At 44.7% G+C, this 13173-nt stretch overlaps 1 protein-coding gene across 3 annotated transcripts in view; it reads right to left on the bottom strand.

Moving 5' to 3' along the window:
* Nucleotides 1–13173, bottom strand: part of itpr2 (inositol 1,4,5-trisphosphate receptor, type 2) — a 295275-nt gene that overhangs the window by 186808 nt on the left and 95294 nt on the right. For all 3 annotated transcript variants that reach the window (XM_068004673.1, XM_068004674.1, XM_068004675.1), the window contains exons 10-13: nucleotides 10259–10303; nucleotides 7185–7336; nucleotides 6430–6529; nucleotides 3865–4025 (exon numbers count right to left, since the gene is read on the bottom strand). In XM_068004673.1, coding sequence (XP_067860774.1) covers nucleotides 3865–4025; nucleotides 6430–6529; nucleotides 7185–7336; nucleotides 10259–10303 — 458 coding nt within the window. The remainder of the gene's footprint in view (nucleotides 1–3864; nucleotides 4026–6429; nucleotides 6530–7184; nucleotides 7337–10258; nucleotides 10304–13173) is intronic.

Genomic DNA, 13173 nt, shown 5'->3' with positions numbered 1-13173 from the left:
AGAGGCACAAGTTATAGCCTGAGGAGGCAGCCATCTCATTGCCATTCATTTCGTTGCTATTTGCAAAATGGCTGCCATGTTTACCGACATAATAACGCTCCCTACTCTTTAAAGTAATTCATCGTATGTGAAGCGCTTTGAGACATTTCTGAGAGATATGCTAAGGTGATATATAAATGCATGCTTTTCTTTAGCTCACGGTTATTTATGACTATTAAGCTTCATGCAAATCAGTTTAATTGGACAGATATTACTCTAAAAATATCTAGTCACACGGCAGATTTTGAGTGCAAAAAAATGCAATAAAAGTGGGGAGTGAAGTCATCAATCTGACAAATAAATAAATGTTTGTGTGTTGCCATGTCGATCAGACCTGTTGTCTACCATCTAGGGCAGGACTTGAGAGCTCTTATTCACCATCATCTTCTTAATTGGTTAATTATTCAACTTTGCATTTTTCTCTCTTTCTAATTGGTTATGTTGATGCTTTTATTTACCAATGATATTACACAAAATATTTCTCCCCAATCACAATGCACCAAAAAAAATTCCAGACAATCACATTCCAACAAAATAAAGGTTGCCCCAGATACGGCCACTCTGGAGAACAGATCTGCTCATGGGAGCAAAATGGCAGAGAGATTAGCCGCAAAAATTTGCAATTCCACTTGCAACACCCTGATCTAGTGATAGGGCATCCACTACCCTTAGACCTGATATAAAGGGTTTGCGGCCCACACCAATTGGATTTTCAAAAGGCGTTCGATAAAGTGCCACATAAAAGGTTGTTACACAAGGTAAGGACTCATGGGGTTGGGGGTAATAGATTAGCATGGATAGAGGATTGGTTAAAGAACAGAAAACAGAGAGTAGGGATAAACGGGTCATTTTCAGGTTGGCGGGCTATAACTAGTGGGGTGCCGCAAGGATCAGTGCCTGAGCCTCAGCTAATTACAATCTATATTAATGACTTAGATGAAGGGACCGAGTGTAATGTATCCAAGTTTGCTGACGATACAAAGCTAGGTGGGAAAGTAAGCTGTGAGGAGGACACAGAGAGTCTGCAAAGGGATATAAACAGGTTAAGTGAGTGGGCAAGAAGGTGGCAGATGGAGTGTAATGTGGGGAAATGTGGTAGGAAGAATAGAAAAACAGAATATTTTTTAAATGGTAAGAAACTATTAAATGTTGATGTTCAGAGAGACTTGAGTGTCCTCGTACAAGAAACACAAAATTAGCATGCAGGTACAGCAAACAATCAGGAAGACAAATGGCATGTTGGCCTTTATTGCAAGGGGGTTGGAGTACAAGAGTAAGGAAGGCTTACTACAGTTGTACAGGGCAGTGGTGAGACCTCACCTGGAGAACTGTGTACAGTTTTGGTCTCCTTATCTAAGGAAGGATATGCTTGCCTTAGCGGCAGTGCAACGAAGGTTCACTAGATTGATTCCTGGGATGAGAGCGTTGTCCTATGAAGAGAGGTTGAGTACAATGGGCCTATACTCTCTGGAGTTTAGAAGATTATGAGGGGGCTTGACAGGGTAGGTGCTGAGAGATTGTTTTCCCTGGCTGGAGAGTCTAGAACTGGGGGCATAATTGCAGGATACGGGGTCGGCCATTCAAGACTGAGATGAGGAGGAATTTCTTCACTCAGAGGGTTGTGAATCTTTGGAATTCTCTACCCCAGAGGGCTGTGGATGCTGAGTCATTGAGTATATTTAGGGGCTGAGATGGGTAGATTTTTGGACTCTAGGGGAATCAAGGATCGGGCGGGAAAGTGGAATTGAGGTCAAAGATCAGCCATGATCTGATCGAATGGCGGAGCAGGCTCGAGGGGCCGTATGGCCTACTCCTGCTCCTATTTCTTATGCTCTTATGTTACCACACGATTCCCTGGCCTGGACTCTGCCTCCTCTCTTGCACATCCACCCTCACCAATCCACTCCCTCCCTGCCCTTCCAGCTGGCCTCTCTCACTGATCTGGCCGTGGAGGTCCCAGTGCTGATGTGGCGTTGGTTCAATCCTAGAAATAATGTAACTGGCTGCAGGAAATGCAGCAGGGCATATTGTCCAATGGGATTAGATCACTACGACCTTTTCACTAGCCTGAATGGGAAAGGTTGACCCCGCCAGATCTTCCAGGGTCAGACTTTGTTCAGTAAACAAGGTGAACTCTCAGCCTGAACTGAACCTGCAGGGAGCCGTTTGCTAAAGGTGGGAGTGGGTGAAACCGTGAATGGCATCAGCCCCTCAAGGGTTAAATGCCAAGCTTAAAGAAATAAGTGACCATACATGGGGACCAAACCATTTTTCAGCCTTTTCAAAGTCTCCTTTGCTCTTCGTCCCTGAGATTAACCAGAAAATTCAGCATTTAAAGGCTGTTTTTAATAAATTATAGGCATGAAAAGTCACTTACCCTGAAATTATTCTTAATTATGCTCAAAAGAACAAAAGTGACATTCATGCACATTGGCTTTATCAGTACTAAGGGTCGTTATCAGCTTTTCTTCTCAAGAGGAATGGTAGTACGTGCAGTTATTGAGAGGGGCAGAGAAAGAGAGGGAGAGGGAGAGAGGCAGGGAGAGGGAAAGAAATAGAGAGTGAGCAAGAGAGAGATAAAGCGAGACAGAGAGAGCGAGAGAGAGAGAGAGAGAGAGAGAGAAAGAGATTTCGATGAGGAGACAGCAGGAAGGAAAGGCTGACAAGGGTCTGTAAACTCTATTACAGCAAAATTAACAAGTGTTTTTTCTGGTATTAACTGCATTGGCTGGACGTGTTAGTAACTGATGGTGTCACGGCCCACGAGAATGTTAGAATGAGAATCGGGGCCTCCTATTTCTGCAAAATTGATGTGTGGAGTCAGTGCTGCACTAGGCTGATTATGAAGTCCTTTTTCAGTTCACATTTATTCAAATAAATTGTACCAGAATTCCTAGCTGGAATCTCTGGAAGAATAAAGAATGTGAATTAGATTACTTTAGATAAGGTGCCACTTTCCTCAATATACCTGGAGCGCACGTTGCAATGGGGCTAAGAGAGATCTGAGTGAAATATATTGGAGTACAATCCATGCCCTTCCTTAAGTAAAGGAAAAGACAGCTACGACACAAAGAGAAAAAAGTGAGGAAAAACATAGAGAACAAAGAGACACAAGCGTGAAAGTAAAAATGTATGAGACCCACAAAAGGAAAGAGGGAGACAAAGTGAAAAAAAAAGGAGACAGAATGAGCAGAAGACAAGCAAAAAGAAAGGAGATGAGGAGTGAGGCAGTGAAAAGGAGAGGGACTATCTTTCTTTATTTTCATCTGTGAGGAACAGTGTGGGAGATCAACTGGTACAAATAGAAGACCTAGTCCTTTATTTGTTCCATGAGGAATCCTCGAGTTGATTGGCCCATTTTCATTTCCCCATTCTCTCACGTCCAGCTAGAGCCCCCTTGCTCCCTCCAAGCCCCGGTCAACAGATTTATGAGAAATACAAACTCCAGCATTCCAACAACCCAACACAAAAACGAACATTAAGTCATTTAGGACACATGGAAATGAAGGACAGGTGAAGACCAGGTGATCCATCGAGCCTGTCCTATACTGTCATGGTGCGACTTCTACACATCATCACCCCAATCTGCCTTCTCCACCCCCCCCCACAACCCAACACCCACGTAATCTTCCGGGAGAGGAAAGAATTAATGTAAAGCAAATTAATTCACAGACGAAAGGTACTTAGAAAAATTCTGGAGCATTGCAGCACCAGTGAAATGATCTTTCATTTTGCAGTTTATAAAATAAAATCACAAATGATTCTTTCAATCTGATTTTACTTTAACTCCAAATAGCACAGATTTTCAAATATATATTCACTGACCTTCTTTCATTCTGAGTGATGGTGCCATCTTCTAACCTGTGGACCGTTGCTACAAGCACCTTACTGGCATCATTGGCAAAGTCTAAATCTCGGACTTCTGAAAGGGGCACAGAGACGATTGCGAAAGCTTCCTTATCTTCTTTGGTCGGACATGTTCCAATCTAGTAACGATGAGATAATAGTCAATCTACAACATGTGGACAATGTCACAGAAAAAAATGATATGAAAAAAATTTTTAGTTCTTCTATGGGGGTACGGTAGTGTCAGTTTGTTTTTGGTTGTCCGTGTATCTGTCACACGTGGAAACCTGTCACAATGCTCAAGAGTTTCCAAATCATACCACTCAGAAATCTACACAGGCAAATATAGAGTGCACACAGGCACATCTTTGATGGAGTCCACGCTTACCTTAGTCCAGAGAGCTTAACCAGGGATTGGCAAGAGTCAACATAGGAAGGAACATAGGATCATAGGAAGGAACGCAGGAACATAGGAACAGGAGTAGGCCATTCAGCCCTCGAGCCTGTTCCGCCATTCAGTTAGATCATGGCTGATCTGTATCTTAACTCCATCTACCCGCCTTGGTTCTGTAGCACTTAATATCCTTGTCTAACAAAAATCTATCAATCTCAGTTTTGAAATTTTCAATTGGCCCCCAGTCTCAACAGCTTTTTTGGGGGAGAGAGTTCCAGATTTCCACTACCCTTTGCGTGAAGAAGTGCTTCCTGACATCACCCCTGAACGGCCTAGCTCTAATTTTAAGGTTATGCCCCCTTGTTCTGAGCTCTCCCACCAGAGGAAATAATTTCTCTCTATCGAGCCTATCAAATCCTTTAATAATCTGAAACACCTCAATTAATTCACCCCTTAATCTTCTAAACTCAAGGGAATACAAGACTAGTCTTTGCAACCAGGCTCTGCTGGAGTTTAACCGCCTTAATCTGCACAGCCTCCCAGTACCATGGACTGTCTGAAGCAAGGAATAGGTTTGAAATCCTTAGCAGATATAACTATGAATGAGTTTCTTATTGATGTAGTGACAAAAATTTAGTTCCTCACCAACCTCAATACCTAAAAACTTAGTGACAGGTCGTCTCTCTCCACTGCAGTTCACAGAGCTCACCTCATCCCAGGCCCCATTCCCTGAGGAGGAGAACTGCCATGGTCTTGTAAACATTGAGCAAAAAACAATCAACCAAGAAGCCATTAGTCAGGTGCCAGGTGAGCACCGCAGCTAATTCTTGGTACCACTGGATTTCACATGAGCCACAATCCAAGGGGTCAGCTTTGGCTCATTGGTAACATACTCGCCTCCAAGTCATGGGTTCAAGACTCACTCCGTAATCCAGGCTGACATTTCAGTACAGTACTGAGGGAGTGCCCCAGAGACTTTAAACCAAGGGCCCTGTCCGCTCAGGCGGATGTAAAAGATTCCATGGCACTATTCAAAGAAGAGCAGGGGAGTTCTGCTAACATTATCAATAATTATCCCTCAAACACTGAAAAATAACAGTTTAATTGATCATTGCTGTTTGTGGGACCTTGCTGTGTGCAAATTGGCTGCTGTGTTTCCCTATAACAGTGACTACACTTCAAAAGTACTTCATTGCCTGTGGAGCGCTTTAGTACGTCCTGAGGACATGAAAGGTGCTTTATAATTGCAAGTACTTTCTTTCAATCCCAAGGGGGAACTCAGGCTTATAGCAAGAGACCAAAAACCAAACCATTCAGAACATCAAGTGGAATATATCGTTCACAGTCCATTCTTACTCACATCTGGTAGGAATAGCCTTGCTCGCACACTGAGACAGCCCAAAGACTAACATCTTACACCACATGGCAAGATTCATTCTGCAGAATGCCATTGTAGGACTCTATAATCCCAATGCCTACGGGATCTTATTCACCAGGCTGACAAGGTCTGTCTCTATTCTACTTGGTGACACAGTACATCAGAGTATTAGACTATTCCGCAATGAATGACACAGAAATGTATATAGTAAGTTAAAATACAATTTAATCAAACAAAGACCTGCATTTATATGACGCCTTTCATGACCTCAGGATGTCCCCAAAGCGCTTTACAGCCAATGAAGTACTTTTTGAAGTGTAGTCACTGTTGTAATGTAGGGAATATGACAGCCAATTTGCACATAGCAAGGTCCCACAAACAGCAATATGATAATGACCATATCATCTATTTTTAGTGATATTGGTTGAGGGATAAATATTGGCCAGGACACTGGGGAGAACTCCCCTGCTCTTCTTCGAAATAGTGCCATGGGATCTGTTATAAGCACTGGAGCGAGGTTTAACGTCTCATCCAAAAGACGGCACCTCCAACAGTGCAACACTCCCTCAGTACTGCACTGGAGTGTCAGCACAGATTACATGGTCAAGCCTCTGGAGTGGGACTATGAATCCATGACCCTCTGACTCAGAGGCGAGAGTACTACCACTGAGCCACGGCTGACACTCTAAGTCAACATTCTAGAAACAATTGTGCCCCGAAGACAAAGTAAATATTGGCGATTTGGACCTTACAGGTGCAATCTGTACCGTACCTTCAACATTACTGGTCTTTCTTCTTCAATGTCTATAGGGGTGTTACTGCTGGCGACCCAGGTATTTGTGCAGAGGTGTCTTAATCTAACATAGGAGTTCCTGAGGAAAATCAACAATAATTAATTTGAAACAATGCCTTGATGTTACTCGGCTGGCTGCAGTCACGCAAAACAGGAGTTAAATATAAATTTTACTAAATAAAAGGTAGCCCAAGATATGGTCACCAAACCAAGGAGTGAATTGTTTCTGAACAGAATTCTCAGCACTGACTGACTACAGGTGAATGGATGGCACTATAGTGAATCTATGGCCAGCTCAGCCCTTGCACTATTCATCTATAATGACTCTTTCACTCCTGCTCAGCATTCATCTGCCGTAGTTTAAATTTTCAATTGGCGCTCAGTAGAGATCCAGAAAAAAGAAAACTGATATCATGTCACTTCACGCACCTAAATTTTGGGGAGCAAATCTGCGTCAGCCCCATTATTCTCGTAAATCCAGGAAACTCGCACGAGCTGGTCGTTACCGGGTGGGCGGAGCTATGCAAACGAGCGCAAGAGGCTTACGGCGAACATACCTCGTAAGTGACACAAACGATCAAAGAAATTCGCGCGTGTTGGCGTAAATCAGTTACATGCGAATTTCCTGGGGGGGGGGGGGGAATGGCACATCTCCGCTCTTACACCGTAGTTACGCCCAAACGTTCCAGGAAATTCCGGGTCAATTTAATTATTGTCCTAAAGACAGAAGTTACCTGGGAACCAGGGAGTCAGCTCTCTGTAGGGTGGTGGTGTCAAGTTCAAAGAGGGACGCAATGTCATTTCCGTGGGGCACTGATACCAGCGTGTACACGATCTTCTCCACCGGCTGCCGCTTGCTTTTAGCCGGCAATATGTCTCCATCACTCTGAAATGACATTAAAGAAGTTGCAAGTGCGGGTTAGAAATAAGGTGAGAGTTGGCAACCCGGCCGTACCTTGCTCTGTGCACATCAAACTTAATTAGTGATTGGCATTAACTCTGCACAAATCTATTAGTAGCTGTGTGCATCCATGAGGTAACTGAAAGGAGGTGGGGGAGAAGCACTGGGTGTTAAGTTACATTGTGTGCTTTGCAAAGATTTTAGCAAACAAATAGTGGGGCATTTCTTTTCTCCGATATAGTCTACTCCTCGTAATTCGATGTCAGTTAATTCCAATCACTGGATAATTTGATTTGTTAGAGTAGGTCAGGACTTTGTGCGACAGTGTAAAATGAGTGACAGTGAGTCGGCAGCCCGTTGTATATCTCTCCCCATTTTTGAAGTCAATGGAAATAAAAATGAGAGAGATGTAAAACGGGCCTTCGACTCGCTATCACCCGTTTTACACTATCGCACAAAGTCAAGATCTACCCTGTTGCCTTGAACTTTCCCAATTTAATTATGGTGGCTCATTCAAATCACTGGCTAACTTGAATTTTTTTTGCCACATGCAAAAGACGACTGAATTATCAGGAGCAGACGGTCTCTAACTTGGTGAGGTTTCTTGCACCATGCTGCAGAGGTCAGGCAAGCAGCGATGGGAGTGCAGGACTTGGTTTAGCCTCCTGGTGTCGCTCACAGTCCACTAACCAGCTCTGGGTATGATGGCACATGGTCAAAACTGCTCCAGCAGATCGGTTATCGCTCGCTGCGCGCAGAGATCTATTTTCAAAATAGAGCAGCACATAAGATTGAGTAGCACTGAAAGCTACCACTTTGTAGAGAGAATTAGAGGCACTTTTGAGCTCGTCACAAACCTTGGGCAATTACTGGGAGAATAATTGCTCTGCACCATTTCGATTACATCTCAATGAACATGACACAAGCAAAGAGTACAAAGGTGCTGACATCCCACACAGTGATTCTCCTCCCTGTGGTGTCAGTCATGGCTCAGTGGGTAGCACTCTCACCTCTGAGACAGAAGGTTATTGGTTCAAATCCCACTCTGGAGACTTGAGCACATAATCTAGGCTGACAATCCCAGTGCAGTACTGAGGGAGCACTATTTCAAAGAAGAGGAGGGGAGTTGTCCTGGCCAATATTTATCCTTCAATCAACATCACTAAAACAGATCATCTGCTCATTAACAATTGCTGTTTCTGGGGCCTGGCTGTGAGCAAATTGGCTGCCATGTTTTCCCACATTACAACAGTGACTACACCTCAAAAGTATTTCATTGGCTGTAAAGTGCTTTGGGACGTCCCAAGGTCATGAAAGGCGCTACATAAATGCAAGTCTTTCTTTCCTTCCCCATACTCGTACTGAAAACAAGTATCAAATGCCTACTCTACAACTCAAAACGGGTTATTTCATGAAAGCACTGCACTCCATTGCTCTCATCACTGTCTAATGTTTATAAGAGGCCGCTTCAAGTTTCAGTTGAGTTTAGTCAAGTATATTGCTTCCAAATGCCAATCGGAAATTATATTTTTATAAAAACAAAAAACCAACTGAGAAAAATGAGAAACTCTGATGCAAGTGTGACCATGCCCAATGGCAAATAGTTTTATAGCACGGTATCAGTGAACATTGCCCAAAAAAGATTCCAATCACAGATTGGCTCTAACGATGTACAAATGGTTCGACTTTACAGGTGTTTTCCAAGTGTGTTTTCTACACCTGGCTTCTATCAAATGCCAACTCAAAGGCAGGCGATTTGGCTGTATCAGCTGTTATAAGCAGCCTCAGTGAACTGGGTGCTAACACTGAGCATGCAGCAAGTGTACCTGTCTCACCCCTTGCTCTCAGGGGTTGTGTGTACAATCTTGACACCATTGCACAAATACTTTCCATTTTGAATATCGGCATTCAAAAAGGAAGATTTGCGATTACATAGCAGCTTGTCACGTTTCTCAGAAACATCTCAAAGTGCTTCACATCCAATGAATTACCTTGCAGTGCAGTGACTGCTGGTACGTAGGCAAACGCAGTAACCGTGGCAATCACTTGCCCACAGCAAGATCTCACAAACAGCAATGAGATCCATGAACAGTTGATTTCTTTCTCGTGACATTGATTGAGGGACTTAGGTTGGCCAAGGCACTACAAGAACTACATTCTCGTCCAGTGGAACAGGTTGAAGGGGCCTCTGTTTTACATCATCTTTGAAGGGGGGCGCCTCAAACCACACTGAACTGGAGTATATGCTTTTGTTACCTCCTGACTTGACCATTCCATTGCTCTCCTGGCCAGCCTCCCAACTCCCACCCTCCATAAAATTGAGCTCATCCAAAACTCTGCTGCCCGTATCCTAACTCGCACCGAGTCCCGTTCATCAGTTACCCCTGTGCTCGCTGACCCACATTGACTCCCGATCCACCAATGCCTCGATTTTAAAATTCTCATCCCCATGTTCAAATCCCTTCATGGCCTTGCACCCAACCTCCTTTCCTTCCCTCTCAAGTCCCCGCTGGCGTAGGATTCACAAGGTGTCTTCTGGAACCTCCCCCGAGTGGCTATTATTTAATCATGAGCTTTGATGGCAAGGTATCAGCAAGCTACTTGACCTCACAAGGTCCTCACCTGTATTTCAAGCAGAGGCTGCTGGGTAGCGATCAGGAGCAGGAACTGTAGCAGATTCTCCCATTCCCCAGTGCAGGAGAGCCGAGCCCACTGGTAGAGCCCCTATCACCCATCTCCCGCCCCCAACCTATCATCTAACTCAGCACAGACTGGGGGCCGATCCTGGGGTTTGTCTGGTCCACAAAGCTCAGCTACTCACTAAACAAACCCACAAAGCCGCTGCGGGAGTCTGAAAGCTCAGCAGTAGCCACGAAAGCAAAATTAGACCAAAATACTTTCACTTACCACTCCCTTTGATTCTAATTGATCATTTCGATAATCCGGATTAACCTAAAAGCAAAGATGCGCGTTATAAAATTAGACGACAGGGAAAATGGGGGATTTTCCTGTTCCCGTGTCAGAAGCTTGGAGCAAACCCCATTTACGCACCGACCTTCTGGCAGCAGGGCCGGAGAAGCCCTGAGGAAATTTACCCCAAATATTTAAACTATGGCAACAGCACAAAAGCAATATTAAATCGAAAATATCAGAAACTATGAATGTTCAGTCACTGATGGTTCCACAATACTCCTGTGGGTGTACTTTGCTGTACTTTAACTAGGATGTTACAATGCAGTTAAAAACGATATAACATTACGTTCAATGGTGGTGGTGATGTTTTATCGGAGCACGTGCAGTTTAGCTCAGTGGTAGCACTCTCGCTTCGGAGTCAGAAGGTCACGGATTCAAGCTCCAATCAAGGATCTAGGCTGGTACTCCGGTGCAATACTGAGGGAGTGCCGTATTGTCAGAGGTAATGTGGTTTGGATGAGACGCTTAGCCTGAATCCCCTGTCTAACCTGCCTTGGTGATTCAGATGGATATTAATTAACAGCCCCTCCCCAACACAATTTGGGGGCGGGGGGGGAAGAGTTCTCCCCATGTCCTGGTCAACGCTCTTCTCTCAACCACCACTAAAAGACTGGTCAGTCACCTCACTGCTGTTTATGGGATCTAGCTGTGCACAAAATGGCTGCCATGTTGCCTACACATCAACATGACTGCACTTCAAAAATAATTCATGGTCTGTGAAATGATTTGAGACATCCTGGAGATGTGATGAGGATGTTTGGAAATGTTTGGAAATGCAAATATAAATTAGTTAAATATAAATATAAATAGATAAGTTTGCTCCTTCAATGTGCTCCTCGCTAGACGATGGTGACAGTAAAACAAAACAAATAAGGGGTGCTGCGGATGGACTCACTTTGGAGCATCCGCGATGCTGAGAAAGTCGTGGATAGCACGTTCAGTGAGTTGGTCACACCGCAGATAAAAATTACTGAGGGAGATAGTGAATGGGTGACCAACAGACAGAGGAAGAGTAGGAAGGCAGTGCAGGGGTCCCCTGCGGTCATCTCCCTCCAAAACAGGTATACCGTTTTGGATACTGTTGGCGGAGATAGCTCACCAGGGGAAGGTGGCAGTGGCCAGGTTCATGGCACCGTGGCTGGCTCTGCTGCACAGGAGGGCAGGAAAAAGAGTGGCAGAGCTATAGTGATAGGGGACTCGATTGTAAGGGGAATAGACAGGCGTTTCTGCGGACGCAACCGAGACTCCAGGATGGTATGTTGCCTCCCTGGTGCAAGGGTCAAGGATGTCTCGGAGCGGCTGCAGGACATTCTGGAGGGGGAGGGTGAACAGCCAGTTGTCGTGGTGCATATAGGCACCAACGATATAGGTAAAAAACAGGATGAGGTCCTACAAGCTGAATTTAGGGAGTTAGGAGTTAAACTAAAGAGTAGGACCTCAAAGGTAGTAATCTCAGGATTGCTACCAGTGCCACGGGTTAGTCAGAGTAGGAATGACAGGATAGCTAAGATGAATACGTGGCTTGAGAGATGGTGCAAGCTGGAGGGATTCAAATTCCTGGGCCATTGGAACCGGTTCTGGGGGAGGTGGGACCAGTACAAATTGGACGGTCTGCATCTGGGCAGGACTGGAACCAATGTCCTAGGGGGAGTGTTTGCCAGTGCTGTTGGGGAGGGTTTAAACTAATGTGGCAGGGGGATGGGAACCGATGCAGGAAGTCAGTGGGAAATAAAGTGGTGACAGAAACAAAAGGCAGTAAGGGAGAGTGTACAGAACATGACCGGACAGATGGTCTGAGAAAGCAGGGCAAAGACCAAGGGAAGTCTAGATTAAACTGCATTTATTTCAATGCAAGAAGTCTGATGGGCAAGGCAGATGAACTCAGGGCATGGATGGGTACATGGGACTGGGATGTTATAGCTATTACTGAAACATGGCTAAGGGAGGGGCAGGACTGGCAGCTCAATGTTCCAGGGTACAGATGCTATAGGAAAGATAGAGCAGGAGGTAAGAGAGGAGGGGGAGTTGCGTTCTTGATTAGGGAGAACATCACGGCAGTCGTGAGAGGGGATATATCCGAGGGTTCGCCCACTGAGTCCATATGGGTAGAACTGAAAAATAAGAAGGGAGAGATCACTTTGATAGGATTGTACTACAGACCCCCAAATAGTCAACGGGAAATTGAGGAGCAAATATGTAAGGAGATTACAGACAGCTGCAAGAAAAATAGGGTGGTAATAGTAGGGGACTTTAACTTTCCCAACATTGACTGGGACAGCCATAGCATTAGGGGCTTGGATGGAGAGAAATTTGTTGAGTGTATTCAGGAGGAATTTCTCATTCAGTATGTGGATGGCCCGACTAGAGAGGGGGCAAAACTTGACCTCCTCTTGGGAAATAAGGAAGGGCAGGTGACAGAAGTGTTAGTGAGGGATCACTTTGGGACCAGTGATCATAATTCCATTAGTTTTAAGATAGCTATGGAGAAGGATAGGTCTGGCCCAAAAGTTAAAATTCTAAATTGGGGAAAGGCCAATTTTGATGGTATTAGACAGGAACTTTCAGAAGTTGATTGGGAGAGTCTGTTGGCAGGCAAAGGGACGTCTGGTAAGTGGGAGGCTTTCAAAAGTGTGTTAACCAGGGTTCAGGGTAAGCACATTCCTTCTAAAGTGAAGGGCAAGGCTGGTAGAAGTAGGGAACCTTGGATGACTCGGGAGATTGAGGCACTAGTCAAAAATAAGAAGGAGGCATATGACATGCATAGGCAGCTGGGATCAAGTGGATCCCTTGAAGAGTATAGAGATTGCCGGAGTAGAGTTAAGAGAGAAATCAGGAGGGCAAAAAGGGGA

The sequence above is a fragment of the Heptranchias perlo genome, chromosome 24 (genome assembly GCF_035084215.1).
Source record: "Heptranchias perlo isolate sHepPer1 chromosome 24, sHepPer1.hap1, whole genome shotgun sequence".
NCBI classification, from domain to species: domain Eukaryota; kingdom Metazoa; phylum Chordata; class Chondrichthyes; order Hexanchiformes; family Hexanchidae; genus Heptranchias; species Heptranchias perlo.
The sequence above is the reverse complement of the archived record's forward strand: the minus strand, read 5'-3'. Positions and strand labels throughout refer to the sequence as shown.